Here is a 19,525-nt window from a genome sequence, read left to right on the forward strand (position 1 = left end):
CTTGTTTCTAAAATCTTCCATTTTTGAGAAATATGCCTTGGGCTTTTAATAATAATAATAATAATAACAGCATTTATTAAGCACTTACTGTGTGCAAAGCACTGTTCTAAGTGCTGGGGAGGTTACAAGGTGATCAGGTTGTCCCATGGGGGTGCTCACAGTCTTCATCCCCAATTTACAGATGAGGGAACTGAGGCCCAGAGAAGTGAAGTGATTTGCCCAAAGTCACACAGCTGGTAGTTGGCAGAGGTGAGATTTGAACCCCTGCCCTCAGACTCCAAAGCCCGTGCTCTTTCCACTGAGCCACGCTGCTTCGCTCTCTAAGAGCTGCTCTTTTAAGAGCAACAAAATGATTCTAGGTCATGTTTTAAGTTTGAGCACATTTTTAATAAAGGAAAAATGGACAACCAGAAGAGATAGAAAAAAAAATGTCAGTTGGCCTCCTGAGTCATTGGAAAATACCAACAAGTCTGGTCAAAATCCAACCTGCAATGGTTCCAGACTGATCCTGAGATGATTCTGATGAGAAAAATGTTCATTGTTCATAATCCCTTCAGTTGGAGTGAAAACACAGTAAGATGCATTTCAACCATTGAAAAATATCAGGGCAGGAGAGCTATTTTTTTTTTACATGTTTATCCCTTTGCCATAATCAGTCATAATCACTAAATACAGTGCCAGATAGTGATGAGAGTTTCAGAAAATAAAGGAGCCCAGTGTCAGGAAGACCAGGAAACAAAGTTCTTGTCAAAAAGGCACTTGAATCTTTGTTATTGAAATTTAAAATTTAAACTTTCAGATTCAAAATTTTCATGAATTGTCACTATTTTTAAAAAATGATCATTACTATTTTTCCATGTTCTTTTAGGGAAAGTATATGGTGGATCAGTTCAAAGCTTAACAGGAAATAAGCATCTTTTAGTAAATTTGTTATAAATTAATTGTTATAATCTATAAATTGTATGTGACCTTTCTTATCAACATGAAAAGCTCATTGAATGTGGAATAGATATCGCAGTCCATAACTTTTACCTGACATATCAAGAAATACCGATTGCCTTTCAGGATTAGGACTCCTAAACCACGATTTATCATTTCAGCTCTGTTATTGATTTATGAAGTGGCATTGGACAAATCTAACATTTTAGTATCCTTCATGGTATACACCCCATTTTTAGTACAATGCTTAGGACAGAGTAAGCTCTTAACAGATTCCACAATTATTGTCAAGATTGTTAACTCCCATCTTCAACAATTCTGTGAGGATCGATTTTTTTCCTCAGAGAACAAGCAAGCATCCAATCTCCTTGTCAAACTGAAAATCTCTATTATCCTCAACTCTTTTGATTCCATTTTATTAATCCAAAAGTTATTTTATACTGGTCCTTCTGTCATCCTTGTGTTTAAAATTCTGACTTTCGTGTACTGCACTGTTTGCAGGTACAGCCATTTCATCTAAGAAGAATTTGCAGATTACGTTTAATTCTTGGATTGATAATAGTTCCCCGAGGGAGATAAAAAGGCTTTATATCAAATCCAATATACTGCCTTACTATTGCAAGGTTTTTGAAAGTAATATTGGAATGTAAACTGGAATTTGTGGGGCAGGTATTTCTAATTTGGGCCTATTCAGATAAACAAATCCCCTGTTACCTGTAGGCAATAATTACTGCTTATTAGGTTTGCACTGGGGGGATGCCAATGTTCTTTGCATACAGAAGTAGTTTGAGGCTGGAATGGTGATGAATGTGCTCTGCACACAGTAAGCGCTCAATAAACATGATTGAATGTATGACACTTGAAGCCCAGATCTAGAGACAATTTTCATGGGATTTCTTACACATGCGGTTACTGGTATTTGATCTCAAGAGAATGTCTTTGTCGGTTGGGTCAGGTTTCCTCATTATCTTCTGATCGAGCCTAGTAATAATATTAATAATTGTTGTATTTTTTAAGCTCTTACTATTTGCCAGGCACTGTACTAAATGCTGGAGTGGATATAAGCAAATTGGGTTGGACACAGTCCCTGCCCCACATGGGGCTCACGATCTTGATCCCCATTTTACAGATGAGGTAAATGAGGCCTAGAGCAGTTAAACGACTTGCCCAAAGGAATAGAGCAGACAAGAGGGACAGCTGGGATTAGAACCCAGGTCTTTTTGACTTCAGCGCTTAGAACAGTGCTTTGCACATAGTAAGTGCTTAATAAATGCCATCATTATTATTCTAGGCCAGTGCTCTTTCCAGCAGCGTGGCGCAGTGGAAAGAGCCCGGGCTTTGGAGTCAGAGGTCATGGGTTCAAATCCTTGGCTCTGCCAGTTGTCAGCTGTGTGACTTTGGGCAAGTTACTTAACTTCTCTGTGCCTCAGCTCCCTCATCTGCAAAATGGGGATTAAGACTGTGAGCCCCATGTGGGACAACCTGATCACCTTGTAGCCTTCCCAGCGCTTAGAACAGTGCTTTGCACATAGTAAGCGCTTAATGAATGCCATTATTATTATTATTAAGCAATGCTGCTTCTCAGAGCTTTCCCATCTTTACCCCAGAGCCATTGGTCATGCCAGCAGACCATTACTCTCAACATCTTCAAAGCCGTATGAAAATTTCCTCTCCTTCAGGCACTCTTCTAATCTCTCATCTGCCCACCCTCTTCTCCCTCCCTTCCGCATAGCCTATGCACCCAAATCTCTACCCACGAGAAGCGGCCTAGCCTGTTAAAAGCAATCTGATCTACTCGGTCAGTCAAATTAGAAGCAGCGTGGCTCCGTGGGAAGAGCCCGGGCTTGGAAGTCAGCGGACATGATTTCTCATCCCGGCTCCGCCATCTCTCTGCCTTGTGACCTTGGGCAAGCCGCTTAACTTCTCTATGCCTCAGTTACTGCATCTGAAAATGGGGATTAACAGTGTTAGCCCCACGTGGAATGACCTGATTAAATTGTATCTCTCTCAGGGCTTAGAATGGTGCTTGGCACATAGTAAGTGCTTAACAAATACCATAATCATTATTATTAATTTCTCAGTCAGTCATATCTATTTAGACTCCCCTTTTAGACTCCCCCCCCTTTTAGACTCCCCTTTTAGACTGTGAGCCTACTGTTGGGCAGGGACTATCTCTATATGTTGCCAATTTGTACTTCCCAAGAGCTTAGTACAGTGCTCTGCACACAGTAAGCGCTCAATAAATACGATTGATGATGACAATCTATTGAGCATTTACTGTGTGCAGAGCACTGTACTAAGCACTTGCAAGAATACAATATAACAGTATAACAGATACATCCCCTGCCCACAATGAGCTTACAGTCTAGAGGGGGAGGTAGACATGAATATAAATTTATAAATTACACTTACATCCATAAGTGCTGTGGGATTAAAATGGGTGATGAATAAATGGGTGACGCAGAAGGGAGTGGGAGAAGCGGAAAGGAGGGCTTAGTCAGGGAAAGCCTCTTGGAGGAGATGTTCTTTCAATAAGTCTTTGAAGGGGACAATGAAAGACTGATCTGTATTTGTCAAACTGGTGTTTTGCACCCTAGTCCTCCACTTAAGAAGGTCATTTATGGCTGTTATTATGTCCAACACAGATATGATGTCATCTGATTAGAGACAGCAATCCTTATTCTATGGTGGGTAAGCACTTTGGGAAGTGAATTCTGCTGGATATAGCAGGGTTATTTTTATCTCTTGAGTCCCCTTTGATTCTATAGAATTTTCATGCTGAGAATTTTGGGGAAAAAATCAACTCCAGTAAAAACTCTTCACGGGATAAGTGCACATTACTGAACATCATGAAAGTGCTTTTGTACGTCTGTTCAGGCAAGTGTAGGCTTCAAGAATCCTCCAAAGAATGACTGATTGTGGTTGCAATTTGTGCATTGCTGAGGACTGGACTGCTGTCAAAGCTGATATACACTGACCCATCAATCAATCAGTCATATTTATGGAGCCCCTTACTGTGTATATAGCACTGCACTATGTGCTTGGGGGAACACAATATAACAGTATTGTAAATGCACAGTTGTGGGGGGTTGTCAGAGAAGGAGCATACAAAAGAGAATGAGAAGCTAGAGGGATAGGAGGAGAACCAGGAGAGGAGAGTATCAGTGAAGCTGAGCTTAGATAATGTTTCCAGGAGAAGGGGGTGATTGATAGTGTCGAAGGCAACAGAGAGGTCAAGGAGGATTAGGATGGGGTAGAGGCCATCAGATTTGGCAAGAAGATCATTTGTAAACTTTCAGAGGGTAGTTTCTGTGGAGTGAAGGGGACAGAAGTCAGATTGGAGAGGGTCAAGGAGAGAAGTGGAGGAGAGGAACATGACCCAGGTGGGAAATGTGGAGCAGGGTAGTAGTTTGATGGAAAGGAAAGGGTAGATTTTATCTATGATGTGAAGGTAAAACACATAGAATTGAGCCAAGGACTTTTCTCATTCAACCCAAAAATTGAACATGTGGGTTGAATGACAGAGATGAGTCAAGCTCTGGGCTTGTGAGCTGGGGAAGAACAAAATTTAAGTGGGAAGGTGAATAGTTCTGTTTTACCCGTTAAGTTTGAGGCATCAGCAGGACATTCCTGTAGACATGTCCTGAAGGCAGGAGGAATATTCATTCATTCATTCATTCAATCATATTTATTGAGCACTTACTGTGTGCAGAGCACTGTACTAAGCATTTGGGAAGTAAAAGTCGGCAACGTACAGAGACGGTCCCTATCCAACAACAGGTTCACAGTCTAGAAGGGGGAGACAGACAACAAAACAAAACATGTGGACAGGTGTCAAGTCATCAGAATAAATAGAAATAAAGCTAGATGTACATCATTAACAAAATAAATAGAATAGTAAATATGTCCATGTAAAATAAATAGAGTAATAAATCTGTACAAACATATATACAGGTGCTGTTGGGAGGGGAAGGTGGTAGGGCCGGGGGGATGGGGAGGAGGAGAGGTGAATATGAGACTGTAGAGAAAGAGAGAGGGTCAGGGCTGGAGATGGTAGATAGGGGAGTATTCAGAGTAGAAATGGTAGTTGAAGCCCTGGAAGCAAATGAGTTCTCCAAGGGAGTAAATATAGAAGGAGAATCATAATAATAATGATAATAATTATAATAATGGTATTTGTTAATTGCTTACTATGTGAAAAACACCATTCTAAAAGCTGGAACAGTGACCCTAGAACTGAGTCTTGAGGGACTCCCACAGTAGAAGGTGGGAGTTAGAGGAAGATCCTGCAAGAGAGACAGAAGAAATGGCCAGAGATATAGGAAAGGAAAGGGTGATCTAAATAAAACCAAGGTTAGATCATTTTTCCAGGAGAAGGCAGTGGTCGACAGAGTCAAAGGCAACTGAGAGGTCGATGAGGATTTTGATATAGTAGAGCCCATTGGATTAGGCACGAAGATTGTCGTTGGCGAACGTAGAGAGAACAGTTTCCATATTCACTTCATTCGATCGTATTTACTGAGTGCTTACTGTGTGCTGAGAGCTTAGGAGAGTAGAATATAATAATAAACAGACACAGCCCCTGCCCACGATGAGTTTACAGGGAACAGAATCCAGATTGGAGCAGTTAAAGGAGAAAATTGGAGGAGAGAAAGTGGAGCCAATGGGTGTAGACAATTCCCTCAAGGAATTTGGGTAAGAATGGTAGGAAGGAGATGGGGCCATCACTTGTTGGGGGAAAATGGGAGGAGAGGGATCCATGTGGTCAAGGGAGAATAAAAACCTCTCTATGGATCAATGGAGTCCTTAAAGTTGCAACATATTCATTTCTTATTTCCAAGTATTTACATGAGTTGCATTCCTAAGTTACTCTCTTGATCTTAGGAAAGACTGAAAGTGCTTTGCACTTGTAAAGAAAACGATCGGCCTCCAGTTCCTTATTTGAACAAAAAGGCAGAGAAATGAAAGGCTTAGTGAACTAGCAGCACTGAACAGAGTTACTGCATCTGCATAATTTGAAACGATAGAATTACTGTGTGCATCTGAAGTGGTTACGTAAAATTTTGTAAAACATTGTAGCAAAACAATTATCCTCAAATGAATGGGTTTTTTTTTTCTTTTTTCTGATTTTACTGGGTCAAGTGCTCCTCCAAATTAATTAAAAGAATATGTAATTAATCATAGCAAATGAACAGAAAATGGTCTCTTTTTACATATTCCATTCTACAGTTCTTCTTTTTGTATTGAATTAGGTGGAAACAGCGACTGATTCTGATACTGAGAGCAGAGGCTTACGGGAATACCATTCGGTTGGTGTGCAAGTAGAAGATGAAAAACGGTAACACAAGTAAAAAAAATATACATCCAGCATTCCAGAAGGAAAGGCTGTTTAACACTTTGAACACAAGTCTGGGGGTCACTCTGTCCATCATTATTTAATACCACATGGGAAAATGGGGCCAGATAGTTATACTCGTCAATGTATATATTTTAAATGAAATGGCATTTGTACTTGACCTGACGTTTTTATTTTTTATTTTCCTTTCATAGTCAAGGGGATCATTTGCTACCTGTCCGAAATGCACATTGCAGAGTCGTAGGTGTAACTACTCTGAAGTCAACTACCCTGAAAATCAAATAAATAGCGCCGTAGAGCAAAGATTGTAAGGAATCAAATAAGAGTAGTGGAAGTTTCCTTGCCTATGTGAAATCCAAGCAGTAGCTCACAAAGGCAAAAATGGTCATGTGAATATCCTGCTCAGTTCACCTTCTCCACTCCTTAGCAACTTCTGCCATGGGACACCATCATGATGTACAAATTAGATTCTCTGTGAGACTGAAGCAAGTGCAATAGTAAATGTTATTGGGAGAATATAAGATCATTATCTTGAGTAGCAGCGTGGCTCAGTGGAAACAGCACGGGCTTTGGAGTCAGAGGTCATGGGTTCAAATTCCGGCTCCGCCAATTGCCAGCTGTGTGACTTTGGGCAAGTCACTTAACTTCTCTGTGCCTCAGTTACCTCATCTGTAAAATGGGGATGAACACTGTGAGCCCCCCGTGGGACAACCTGATCACCTTGTAACCTCCCCAGCACTTAGAACAGTGCTTTGCACATAGTAAGCGCTTAATAAATGCTATCATTATTATTATTGTGAGGCGGAAGTACTAACCAGCTCGATTTTAATGTGCACGTGAAATGGAAATTAAGTCGGAAAAAGCATCGACCGATAATTAGTGAGGATACAATAGTCTGAACGTGAGCGATAATATTTCTGAAGATGGGACATCATGGAACATAACCAAAATGCAGGCTCCAATCGGTATCCCTACTGATCAATATTCGAGCATGGCCATTTTATTGAAACGGCAGGGTTCTGCACCTGGTAAATCTGGCCCTCTGTCCCTGCAAGTGGCTAATTTTGCATCCATTAGCTACTTCCCTCTGGCACAGGAAACAAACAGCAAATTGGTCCCACAAGTAAGCAACTGCACCCGCAGCTATTAACCATCTGTGGATTCAATTTGTCTGAGCCCAGTCTCCGGGAAACACATACATAAACACACACAAGTACCAATTACCCCTCTACCTTTATGGAGGGGCCCATTTTCGACTGAAAAGAAATAGATTTTTTTCTTTTTTTTCCCCCAGAAAACAACTTCCATATAAAATCAGGCTCATGTCAAGTAGCTGTTAATAGTCCGTGATAAAGAGCATAAATCAGTTAGTACTAGGAGGGACGCTTGGGGAGTGAAACAGAGGAAACCCCATGATTGGGAATGGGTAAAATCCCAATTTTTGATTGGAAACACCATTTTTAAGATTTCCCATCCCTATTGTTTTCAAAATAGAATGCTTGAGATGTTTCCATTTGAAATGGGGACTAGAAAGGTAGTCTTTTGAAATGAAACAATAGCTCAATTTTTCTTCCGACGGTGATTTAAATTACTTCTGATATTTTCTTTTCTTTAATCAGTAGCGAGACTCCATTCTTGTTTCTTGAGGTCTTCCACCCTCAATTTTCTTTTCTTTAATCAACAGCGATACTCCATTCTTGTTCCTTGAGGTCTTCCACCCTCAATTTTCTTTTCTTCAATCAATAGCGATACTCCATTCTTGTTTCTTGAGGTCTTCCACCCTCAACGGTACTATTTCAAGTGAAGTGTTCTGTGAGATGGGTCTTGATTATATGCTTGTCAGGAATGAAGTAGCAACCTTTTTTAGTTGGGTAGTAGTAAGTGAACAGAGAAAAAAAATGCATTTCACCCCTAGATTATTAACTATTTGGACTTGTTACTTAAACGTTGAGAGAGCCACATACATTTTTGAGGCTACCAATGAAAGCAGAATAACAATACTGATGTTTGGTCCAAATAGCTGCCCATCTCTGTCTCTTTCTCCCAGGCATGGACGATTTAAGCGTTCCAACAGTGTGACTGCAGCCGTTCAGGCTGATCTGGAACTGGAAGGTTTTCCGGGACACATAACGATGGAAGACAAAGGCCTTCAGTTCGGTTCATCATTCCAGCGCCATTCGGAACCCAGCACGCCCACCCAGTACGGGGCAGTGAGAACTGTACGGACACAGGGACTTTTCAGTTACAGAGAAGATTATCGGGCCCCGGTAGACACGTCCAACCTCCCCCCGCCTGATCCTTGGTTGGAGCCAGCCATCGACACGGTGGAAACCGGCAGGATGTCTCCATGTCGACGCGACGGGACCTGGTTTATGAAATTGCTGCACACGGAGACAAAGAGGATGGAGGGATGGTGTAAAGAGATGGAAAGAGAAGCAGAAGAAAATGATCTCTCTGAAGAAAGTAAGACTACACAAATCATGGTGAGGGTGGGATGGGCGGGGGGAGGATAAAACATCCCTGAAAAGAAAGAACGACAACCGAAAAGATACGATTCCTACAGGGGCTGCTTGCAAAAATACAAAGTTGATTCAGTTGAATTCAAGGCAGTAGATATTTTTTGTAGACCCTTTGGTCACAGGTTGTCACTAGGTAAGGAAACCAGAAAAATAATGGAGGCGTTGGATGCCCATTACGAGGTGTCCCTGGTTTATTGCCCTACCTCCCAAGAAAAATCAAAAGCTAAAAATTAAATGAAAGTCATCATGCCACTAGTGTGGCTTGTTATTGTTTCTTTGACTCCTCCAAAAAATCAATTTGACCTTGTGTATTCAGAGATTGGCATTTTGGCTTCTTATCAAGATTGTTTGGCATGTTTTTTATGCTAAAATGTTTACTCTAGGAGTGAGGTAAAATTTCTCCATCTATTCTTTTGACGAAGAAAATGTATAGGCATTTGGGATGCTCTCTCTAATCTGTAGCCTAGAGACCCTATGTAAACTGGTTTCTGAGGTGTGAAATCTAAATACTCCTATATTTCTTCAATATCTGAAGTTCAAATTAGCTAAAGCATCACTTAGGACCAAGTCATATTAACTCTTTTCTTTGTTTTTTCAAGGTTATTCCAAAATGCCTCTTCAAGAAAATGGCTTAATTTTTAATGATTTATCTTGGGACCCATACTCAATCAATCAATGGTATCGTGGAGAATTTATTGTTTATGGAGCACTGTATTAAGCAGTTGGAAAAGTACACTATGATGGAATTGTTAGACATGATCCCTGCCCATAAGGAGCTTACAGTCTACAGGGGGAGACAGGCATTAAAATGAATTACAGATAGGAGAAATAGTAGAGTATACAGTCTGTATCATAAATGTCATAGGGTTAGGGTGATTTTTAAAATGCTCAGTGGAAAGAGCCTGGGCTTGAGAGTCAGAGGTCATGGGTTCGAATCCCGCTCCGCCACTTGCCAGCTGTGTGATCTTGAGCAAGCCACTTAACTTCTCTGTGCCTCTGTTACCTCATCTGTAAAATGGGGATTAAGACTGTGAGCCCCACGTGGGACAACCTGATCACCTTGTATCCCCCCAGCACTTAGAACAGTGCATTGCACATAGTAAGTGCTTAACAAGTACCATCATTATTATTATTATTATTATTATTAGGTGATATAGAGGCGAAGTTGTGTAAGGGAAATGAGAGGAACCTTCATTTTTCTCTAAGTACAGTATTGCATTTGTTAGTTGGATTTGACAACTGTTGGGTCTAAAAACAATCTGTTGTAATTCAGAATTATTCAAACAATGTCATATTACACTCCCTAATAACACTTTCTGTTTATAATTAGTATTACCATTTATTCAGCACTTCAAAAGCTTTCAGAACTTCCCAAATCACGTAGTTTCCAAATGGAAGGATCAGTACCATCCCATTAAACCAGAAAATAACCCACTGCAACTTTTATCCCACCATTCTTTCTGACAGGCAAAAATGCAAGGTTCAACTTAAACACTGTATACTGTCATGAAAATAGAACAAGAATCTAGGACCCGGAATTAAAGTGCCCTGAGGTACATTCTTTGGACCGCTGAGACATTGAGTGGAACAGTACAGCCCGTTTTCTTATAATGCAGGGGTTGTATTTTTGCAGAACATCGCATTAAGGAAGATTTGCATCAAACTGCTCACTGTGACTGACACCGGCCTGCACAAATACAACCGTTTCTTCTGATACTGTGTCACGTTGTATCCAGACAAGCGCAGTAAATTCCCCGAGTCTGCAGCTGGATTCTGGTTCAAATGTGTGTTACAGCAGTACTGAATGTAGTGATTCAGAGCACTGCCTGCATTTTGGTTGGATATAGAAAATTCTATAGATAACTAGTTTAAGCTCTGCCTGTAACTCATACACATTTTTTTCTCATTTCTGTGGTGTAGAATTGTTGTAGCAATGGAAAAATTGGGAGAGAAGATTAGGGCTGAACTTAGGATAAGAAGAGTAGCCACCCCAGAGGCGTAGAAGGCAGGAAAGAATGATCTGGGTTAACATTTCACAAAGTCAGAACCAGGACTAGCATAGTTCCACGTGGTACAATGCCCACACTGAGTTCCTCTTGCATCTCTATACAAAAAGAATAAAACAAGTTGCATAAAAGTAACATTGATGACATCAAAAACTCAAGCTGTATCTCAATTTTTCATGCCCTTGGCCATTTTCCCATCTAATTCCCTTATTCCTCCTTGATTCATCCTGAGTGGGTTCAGGGTAGGAGAAATGGACCATCACCAATGCTGGCAAATGTGGGCCAACATTTTGTTATGGACGGGGAACCTTTCCGCTAATTCTGTTACATTGTATTCTCCCAAACAGTTAGTACAGTGCTCTGCGTACAGTACAGCACTCAATAAATACCATTGACAGATTGAGTAGCATTCATTCCCTTCTGTACCGCCTTTTATTCACCCCTCCCTCAGGCCCACAACCACTTATGTACATATTTGTTATTTATTTATTTATATTCATTTCTGTCTCCCCATCCCCCAGAATGTGAGCTTGTTGTGAGTAGGGAATTTGTCTACCAACTCTCTTATATTCTACTCTCCCAAGCACTCTGTTACACAAGTAAGCACTCCATAAATATGAATGATTGATTGATTGACTTCCTGGGTAACTAATAATAGCAATGATGATGGCATTTATTAAGCGTTTACTATGTGCAAAGCACTGTTCTAAGCGTTGGGTAGGTTGCAAGGTGATCAGGTTGTCCCATGGGGGGCTCACAGTCTTAATCCCCATTTTACAGATGAGGTAACTGAGGCACAGAGAAGTAAAGTTACTTGCCCAAAGTCAAATCATTATTACACACACACACACACACACACACACACACACACAAAGTAATTGAATCATTAGTATTTACTGAGCACTTACCGTTTGCAGAACACATAGTAAGCATTTGAGAACATACATTGCAATGAACTTGGTAGACGTGATCCTTGTCCGTAAGGAGTTTTTAGTCTAATTCATTCATTCATTCATTCAATCGTATTTATTGAGAGTGCTTATGGTGTGCGGAGCACTGTACTAAGCGCTTGAGAAGTACAAGTTGTCAACATATAGAGACGGTCCCTACCCAACAACGGGCTTACAGTCTAGAAGTGGGGACACCAATTGTCAGGTGCTAAACTAACTGTCTTGTGTTAAAAATATGGCCCAGGGCAAAAAGGGCACTTCATGATACTGGACTGGAGGAGGAAGTGAATGAGGGAGAATAAAAGACTATAAAAAGCCAAACAGCTGGCTGTGTTAATGGTTAACTCTAAACCACTCTTTCCCAGGCCAAAACTGGTGGTCAAGGAGGGGATTAATTGAGCAAGTAATATTCTGTCCTGAACAGATTTATTTTTGCATTGCTTCTTGGCATGACAGCACAGTAATATGGAATGTCTTCAATATTCAAAATGGAAGGGCTAAAAAGAAATTACATACAGGGCGATTCCACTTTTGCATTAGCGGGTACGGAGCCGAATAGCTTTGAGAGCTAAGAGAGCTCAGAAAGCTGTTTGATTGCTTTATTGATTTTCTTTGAAGGGAGCTTCTCTTCTGTAATGTCATTTTACCTTCTTCACTCCTTCAGTTTGGGAGAAAAGGAAAAACAAACTGCCCAGGAATCATTAGTTGCCCAAAAGTCAGTTGTTCTCACTTTACATCCTCCTCTTTCTCTTGATCATCAAATGCCATTCATCTTTCTGAGCTGGTAATAGATACTGCACTGGCAATTTAGGAAATGCCAGTGCCATGGTAGGGTTTGAACTGGCTTCCATTGATGGTGTCCACAAGCATTTCCTCCATGCCTGAGAAAGGCAAAAAGGTAACATACAGATTTTTGATTATTACATTTATGCTCATTTTAGTTGAGTAGATCTGAATTAATGAGGTTGACCATCATTCCGATTCATTATTGTTAAGCCTTTTTTAATTTTTCAAAGTATCTGTAAAGATTTCACAATTCATTCATCATTTATTTTTCATAAAAGCTCCACTATGCCCGAGCAGCGATATATAAAATAATTTGACCAAGTGTCCACAGAAAATTTTGCCTAGAACAGAAGTCTTTATAGCATGGCATATTCTTCCTTGCAGTTTTTCGTGTGAAGAGCCATCTTTGTGTTGCCAGGGAAGCGAGAGAGATAAGACTGTAAGAACATAAACTGTGCAATATTAGGTCAGAATAATGGTCTATCCATTGCAGTATTCTGTCTCCAACAATGGCACCTAAAAGTCACTTGGAGAAACCGGGCAGTGATGAGAGAGGCAGGTTTGCCTAGTGGTTAGAACATGGGCATGGAAGTCAGAAGGGCCTGAGTTCTAATCCCGGCTCTGCCACTTCTCTGCTGTATGACCTTGGACAGGTCACTTAACTTCCCTGCGCCTCATTTACCTCATCTATAAAATGGGAATTAAGAACTAGGAGAACCTAGACTGTGTCCAACCTGATTAACTCATATCTAGCCCAGTGCTTAGCACAGTGCAGGGAACATAGTAAGCGCTTAACAAATACTGCTTAAAAAAAAATGACGACCCTCCATCCAAACTGATGCTCAGCCTCTGGGTTAGGGATATTGTTTCTTACGCCCCAGGCATTTACAGATATTTTTATTTTCTTAGAATTAAATGGCTCTTTCATTGAGTAAAGGATGAATCTAAGAGGCCATGGCTACACAACCAAGCTAAGTAGAGGTTTAGGGACATGGAAATCGAATTATATAGCTTTTTTTTTCTTTTGTCAGCTAACTTCAGTTAGATCCATTTTGACTTTTGTGTTTTATGTAAAAGGTAAAGCAGAAATTAATTCCTACTGTTGGTTTGGTTTCAGAAATATCAATCAATGACATTTATTGGGTGCTTACTGTGTGCAGAGCACTATACTAAACACTTACATAATATATACACTTCACCAGTAGCAATGGGAAGATCCATTTTGATAGCCTGGCCTAGTGGATAGAGCACAGGAATGGAAGTCGAGACCTTTTTTTTTTTAATCATATTTATTGAACGCTTACTGTGTGCAGAACACGGTACTGAGCACTTGGGAGAGTACAATATAACAATAAACAGACACTTTCTCTGCCCACAATGAGCTTAGAGTCTAAAGGGGAGACAGAAATTAATATAAATAAATAAATGATCTGGGTTCTGATCCCAGGTCTGCCAGTTGCCCACTATGCGACTTTGGCCAAGTCACTTAACTTCTCTGTGCCTCAGTTTCCTCAGCTGTAGAATGAGGATTAAATTCCTATAATCCCTTCCCATTAGGCTAAACTATACCTAATTTCATTATCCTTAATCGAACACAATGTTTCACACAATGCTTGGTATATAATGCTTAGTGATTATTATCAATATTACTATCAGTAATAATATCTAAATTTGGACAAAATGCTAAAGCACCAAATTTCATTTTGTAAGAAGTTTATGCTAGCTCACCCCATCAGGTTGCTGTCAGGCACAAAGAACTGTACTGGTTTAAAAATGAAAACATATCATTTAGGAAAATATGGAACTCCTGCTGTCCACTCTATTTCCAGATGCAGCGTTGTTGATTTAGGAGCTTCCAGAGATTTCAGAGTTTCCAGAAACCTGTTCAGCGGAAACTAATGACCATTTGTCTTAATTAAATCCTTCTCATTGTAGGTAACAAAGCGAGAGAGAACAGTAAGCCCGTAATGAATATGTAGCTTCTGTAAATCAGGCTCAACAAAAGCCTGAATATTTAGCTATTAAATAAGCACTAAGAAAGAAAACTTAGAAAAATGTGATCAGTAGGGAGCAATACACTGGAAGATGGTCAAAGTAAAGGCGAAGAAGGAAGTTAGGGGAAATGGGATAGTTATCTTGGAGGAGGAAATTCTTAGGAGAAACAGCAGGGCCGAGAGGAAAGAGCACGGGGCCTGATTGTCAGCAGACCTGGGTTCTAATGGTGGCTCTTTCACTTGTCTGCTGTGGGACCTTGAGTAAGTCACTAAACTTCTCTGTGCCTCAGTTACCTCATCTCTAAAATGGGGATTAAGACGGTAAGCCCCATATGGGACAGGAACTGTGTCCAACCTGATTATCTTGTATCCAGTGCTTACTACAGCAGCACAGGATAGGCACTTAAAATATACCCCTAAAAAAAAAAAGTCATCAGAAGGGTTCTAGATGACTGTTTATTCATATATACCCAAATGAATGTTTATTATAAGCTCGCTGTGGGCAGGGAATGCATCTGTTATTTTGTTATAGTGAACTCCCCCAAGCGCTTTGTATAGTGCTGTGCACACAGTAAGCTCTCAGTAAATACAATTGACTGAACAACTAACTTGAAGAATTCCCTAACTAGTTCCTCTGACTTAAAAGCTTTAAGCAATAGGAAAAGTCACGTTTTTCTCTTTGTTCCCACTACTTTTATTTGACCTGAGAAGTACCAAATTTAATTTCTGAACAAATAACATGGTTCTACAAATACTATATTATAACCTCTATTTGCAAACAATGGTAATAATTACGGTAATTGTTAAATGTTTACTCATTCATTCAATCGTATTTATTGAGCATTTACTGTGTGCAGAGCACTGTACTAAGTGCTTGGAAAGTACAATTATGCAACAAATAGAGACAATCCCTACCCAGTAGTGGGCTCACAGCCTAGAAGGGGAGAGAAAGATAACAAAACAAAACAAGTAGACAGGCATCAATAGCATCAACATTAAATAAACATAATTATAGCTATATAGACATCATTAATAAAATAAATAGATAATAAATATCCACAAGTGCTGTGGGGCAGGGAGAGGTTAGAACAGAGGGAGGGAGTCGTGGTGATGGGGAGGGGAGGAAGAGCAGAGGAAATGGGGGATCCAGTTGGGAAGGCCTCCTGGAGGAGGTGAGCTTTCAATAAGGCTTTGAAGGGGTTTGGGGAGGTGTGCTATGTGCCAAGCACTACACTAAACACTGGGGTTGATAAAATGTAAGAAGATCAGACACAACAATTCCAGTAAGAGAGAGAACAGATATTTAGTCCCCATTTTACAGATGAGGAAACTAAGTCACAGAGAAGTTAAGTACCTTGTCCAGATCACACAGCCAGCAAGTGGAAGAGTCAGGACGGATCCCCATATCTCCCAGGTCCTTGTATTAGCTACCACCACCACCATGCTGCTTCTACCAAGAATTTCCTCCTCCAAGGAAAATTCCCCAATTTTATTCCCTGTCTTCCTAGTCAGGTCATAATAATAATAATAATAATGATGGCATTTTTAAGTGCTTACTATGTGCAGAGCACTGTTCTAAGCGCTGGGGGGGATACATGGTGATCAGGTTGTCCCACGTGGGGCTCACAGTCTTAATCCCCATTTTACAGATGAGGTCCCTGAGGCTCAGAGAAGTGAAGTGACTTGCCCAAGGTCACACAGCAGACATGTGGCAGATCAGGATTCGAACCCATGACCTCTGACTCCAAAGCCCGTGCTCTTTCCACTGAGCCACGCTCCATCCCATCAGCCACCCAAAGTATTTAGGCATCATATGTCTATTGATTTATTTATGTCTACATATATTACTTCATCATCTATTTACAGTAATATGATTTAGACTGTGAGCCCACTGTTGGGTAGGGACTGTCTCTATATGTTGCCAATTTGTACTTCCCAAGCGCTTAGTACAGTGCTCTGCCATAGTAAGTGCTCAATAAATGCAATTGATGATGATGATGATGATTTGCATCATGCCGTAGCCTCTTGTACATTTACACTTCATACCTGCCCCCATTAGATTGTAAGCTCTCTTACGTCTACTTTATTTCCCTAGTGCCTAGTATTGTGCTCTGCACACAGAAGATACACAAAAAACAATCATGGTGACGATAATAATAATGATATTGGTTAAGCGCTTACTATTTGCCAGGCCCTGAACTAAGTGCTGGAGTGGATGCAAACAAATCGGGTTGGATACATTCCCCGTCCCACGAGGGACTCACAGTCTCACTCCCCATTTTATAGATGAGGTAACTGAGGCACAGAGTAGTGAAGTGACTTGCCCAAGGCCACACAGCGGAAAAGGGGCAGAACTGAGATTAGAACCCATGACCTTCTGATTCCCAGGCCCATGCTCTATCCACTGTGCCACGCTGCTTCTATGATGATGATGATGATCATCATCATCAATCATATTTATTGAGCGCTTACTGTGTGCAGAGCACTGTACTAAGCGCTTGGGAAGTACAAGTTGGCAACATATAGAGACAGTCCCTACCCAACAGTTGGCTCACAGTCTAAAAGGGGGAGACAGAGAACAAAACCAAACATACTAACAAAATAAAATAAATAAAATAAATAGAATAGAATAGATATGTACAAGTAAGATGATGATTATGCTTTCGTATTTTGATGAATGCGTGTATGTGTAACTGAATTTGTAAATGATGGTTATAAGTAGTGTATCAGTGAGACTCTGTAATCTTACTGGGCTCAAGGCTTTGGGAAACACAGCACAAGGGCAGGAAACATTATACTGTACTCTCCAAAGCACTTAGTACAGTTGCTCTGCACGCACTAAGGTCTGTCTCTCCCTTCTAGACTGTGAGCCCACTTTTGGGTAGGGACCGTCTCTATATGTTGCCAACTTGTGCTTCCCAAGCGCTTAGTACAGTGCTCTGCACACAGTAAGTGCTCAATAAATATGATTGAATGACTGAATAAATGCTATTGATTCAGAAAAGCAATACAATCCTTGCCCACAGTCAACTTAACGCTCTGAGGGAGACAGTCATAAAAACATTTACAACTAGAGTAATCAAAATAAATAATAGAAGGGATCATCTAATATGTATACTTAAGCAGGATGACTGGTGTAAATAGAATTTAGAAGTGCTAAATATTGGTTGACCTCTCAGGGTCGCAACTGGAGGGTTTCCAGTACTGTACCAGTCTCGGCTATCAATCAATCAATCAATCAATCGTATTTATTGAGCGCTTACTATGTGCAGAGCACTGTAGTAAGTGCTTGGGAAGTACAAATTGGCAACATATAGAGACAGTCCCTACCCAACAGTGGGCTCACAGTCTAAAAGGGGGAGACAGAGAACAAAACCAAACATACTAACAAAATAAAATAAATAGAATAGATATGTACAAGTAAAATAAATAAATAGAGTAATAAATAAATAAATAGAGTAATAATGGCTATGGGAGGGAGAGTCAAGCAGAGGCCTGTCCATTCGTCTGTGCTGGGCAGCAGTGCTATCAATCAATCAATTGTATTTATTGAGCACTTACTGTGTGCAGAACACTGTACTAAGCACTTAGCACTGTAGTAAACACTGTAGTAGCTCCCAGTTCTAAGGGAGAGAGTCAAGAGCAGAGAATCGTTTACTGCACGGAAGGAAGCGATGGAAAACCACTTCTGCATTTTTACCAAGAAAACTCTGTGGATCCACTACCAGAACAATTGCAGATGGAAGTGGGGCTTTTGGGGAGAGATGTGTCCATGGCATCACTATGGGTCGGACATGACTCGACAGCATAAGACAACAACGACAACAAATATTGGCTGGTGGGATTATACAATTCAGACCATTGGGAATGACCAGTGGGGAAGGCTTGGTAGGAAAGGCGGGATTTAGTGGGTATAGCAACTGTGATCTCATGGGCTGGGAGAGGGAAGGAAGAGGGAATCCTGAATGGGGCAACAGCATGAACAAGGACAGACAGTCAGGAGAGGCGAGAGCGAAATAGTTCCTTTGGGTGGAACATTCATTCATTCAATCGTATTTATTGAGCACTTACTGTGTGCAAAGCACTGTACTAAGCGCTCGGGAAGTACAAGTTGGCAACATATAGAGATGGTCCCTACCCAACCGCGGGCACACAGTCTAGAAGGGGGAGACAGACAACCAAACAAAACATATTAACAAAATAAAATAAATAGAATGAATATGTACAAGTAAAATAGAGTAATAAATACGTACAAACATATATTCATATGTACAGGTGCTGTGGGGAGGGGAAGGAGGTAAGGCAGGGGGATGGGGAGGGAGAGGAGGGGGAGAGAGGGAACAAAGAGAGGAAGCTGGGGAATGCTGGGTGAAGGCAGAAATATAGATTCATTAATTCATCAATCCAATCATATTTATTGAACACTTATTGCGTGCAGAGCACTTTACTAAGCGCTTGGGAGAGTGCAATATAACAATAAACAGACACATTCCCTGCCCACAGTGAGCTCACTGTCTAGAGGGAGTCGGGGGAGTCGGGGGAGTTGGTAGAGAGCTTTGCATCCAAGGCTGGAAAGAGTTTTTGCTGGTCTTTTTTTTTTTTTCCCACTAATCCGATGGAATGAAATGTCTACATAATAAATATGTCAGCTGGCTTCATAAATTTCAATTTGACACGGATACATAAAAATGTCAGTTATAACGCAGTCAGCCGAAAACGATGTCGTATGTCCTTAAAAAATGTATACTTAACAAAAGCACTGAAGCAAATGCAGAGGCTGTGATAATACATAAAGTGTCCTAGATCCTTTTTCCTATTTCCACAAATTCAAAAATCCGTAGATTAGTTAATGGCCCCATCGATACCCGGGTGTAAAAATGGATGCTTCGTATGACCACTTTCTAAAAGAACAATCAATTTAGAAGCATCAATCACGTCGTCTTAGCTCTATTCCCATCCGTACCCTTCTGAACAA

At 40.6% G+C, this 19,525-nt stretch overlaps 1 protein-coding gene across 1 annotated transcript in view; it reads left to right on the forward strand.

The window, feature by feature from the left end:
- The window catches only part of DLGAP2 (DLG associated protein 2), a 547,078-nt gene that overhangs the window by 510,497 nt on the left and 17,056 nt on the right, over positions 1–19,525 (forward strand). The window contains exons 9-10 of the mRNA XM_038740564.1: positions 6,192–6,277; positions 8,343–8,758. Coding sequence (XP_038596492.1) covers positions 6,192–6,277; positions 8,343–8,758 — 502 coding nt within the window. The remainder of the gene's footprint in view (positions 1–6,191; positions 6,278–8,342; positions 8,759–19,525) is intronic.

Source organism: Tachyglossus aculeatus, chromosome X1 (genome assembly GCF_015852505.1).
Source record: "Tachyglossus aculeatus isolate mTacAcu1 chromosome X1, mTacAcu1.pri, whole genome shotgun sequence".
NCBI lineage: Eukaryota > Metazoa > Chordata > Mammalia > Monotremata > Tachyglossidae > Tachyglossus > Tachyglossus aculeatus.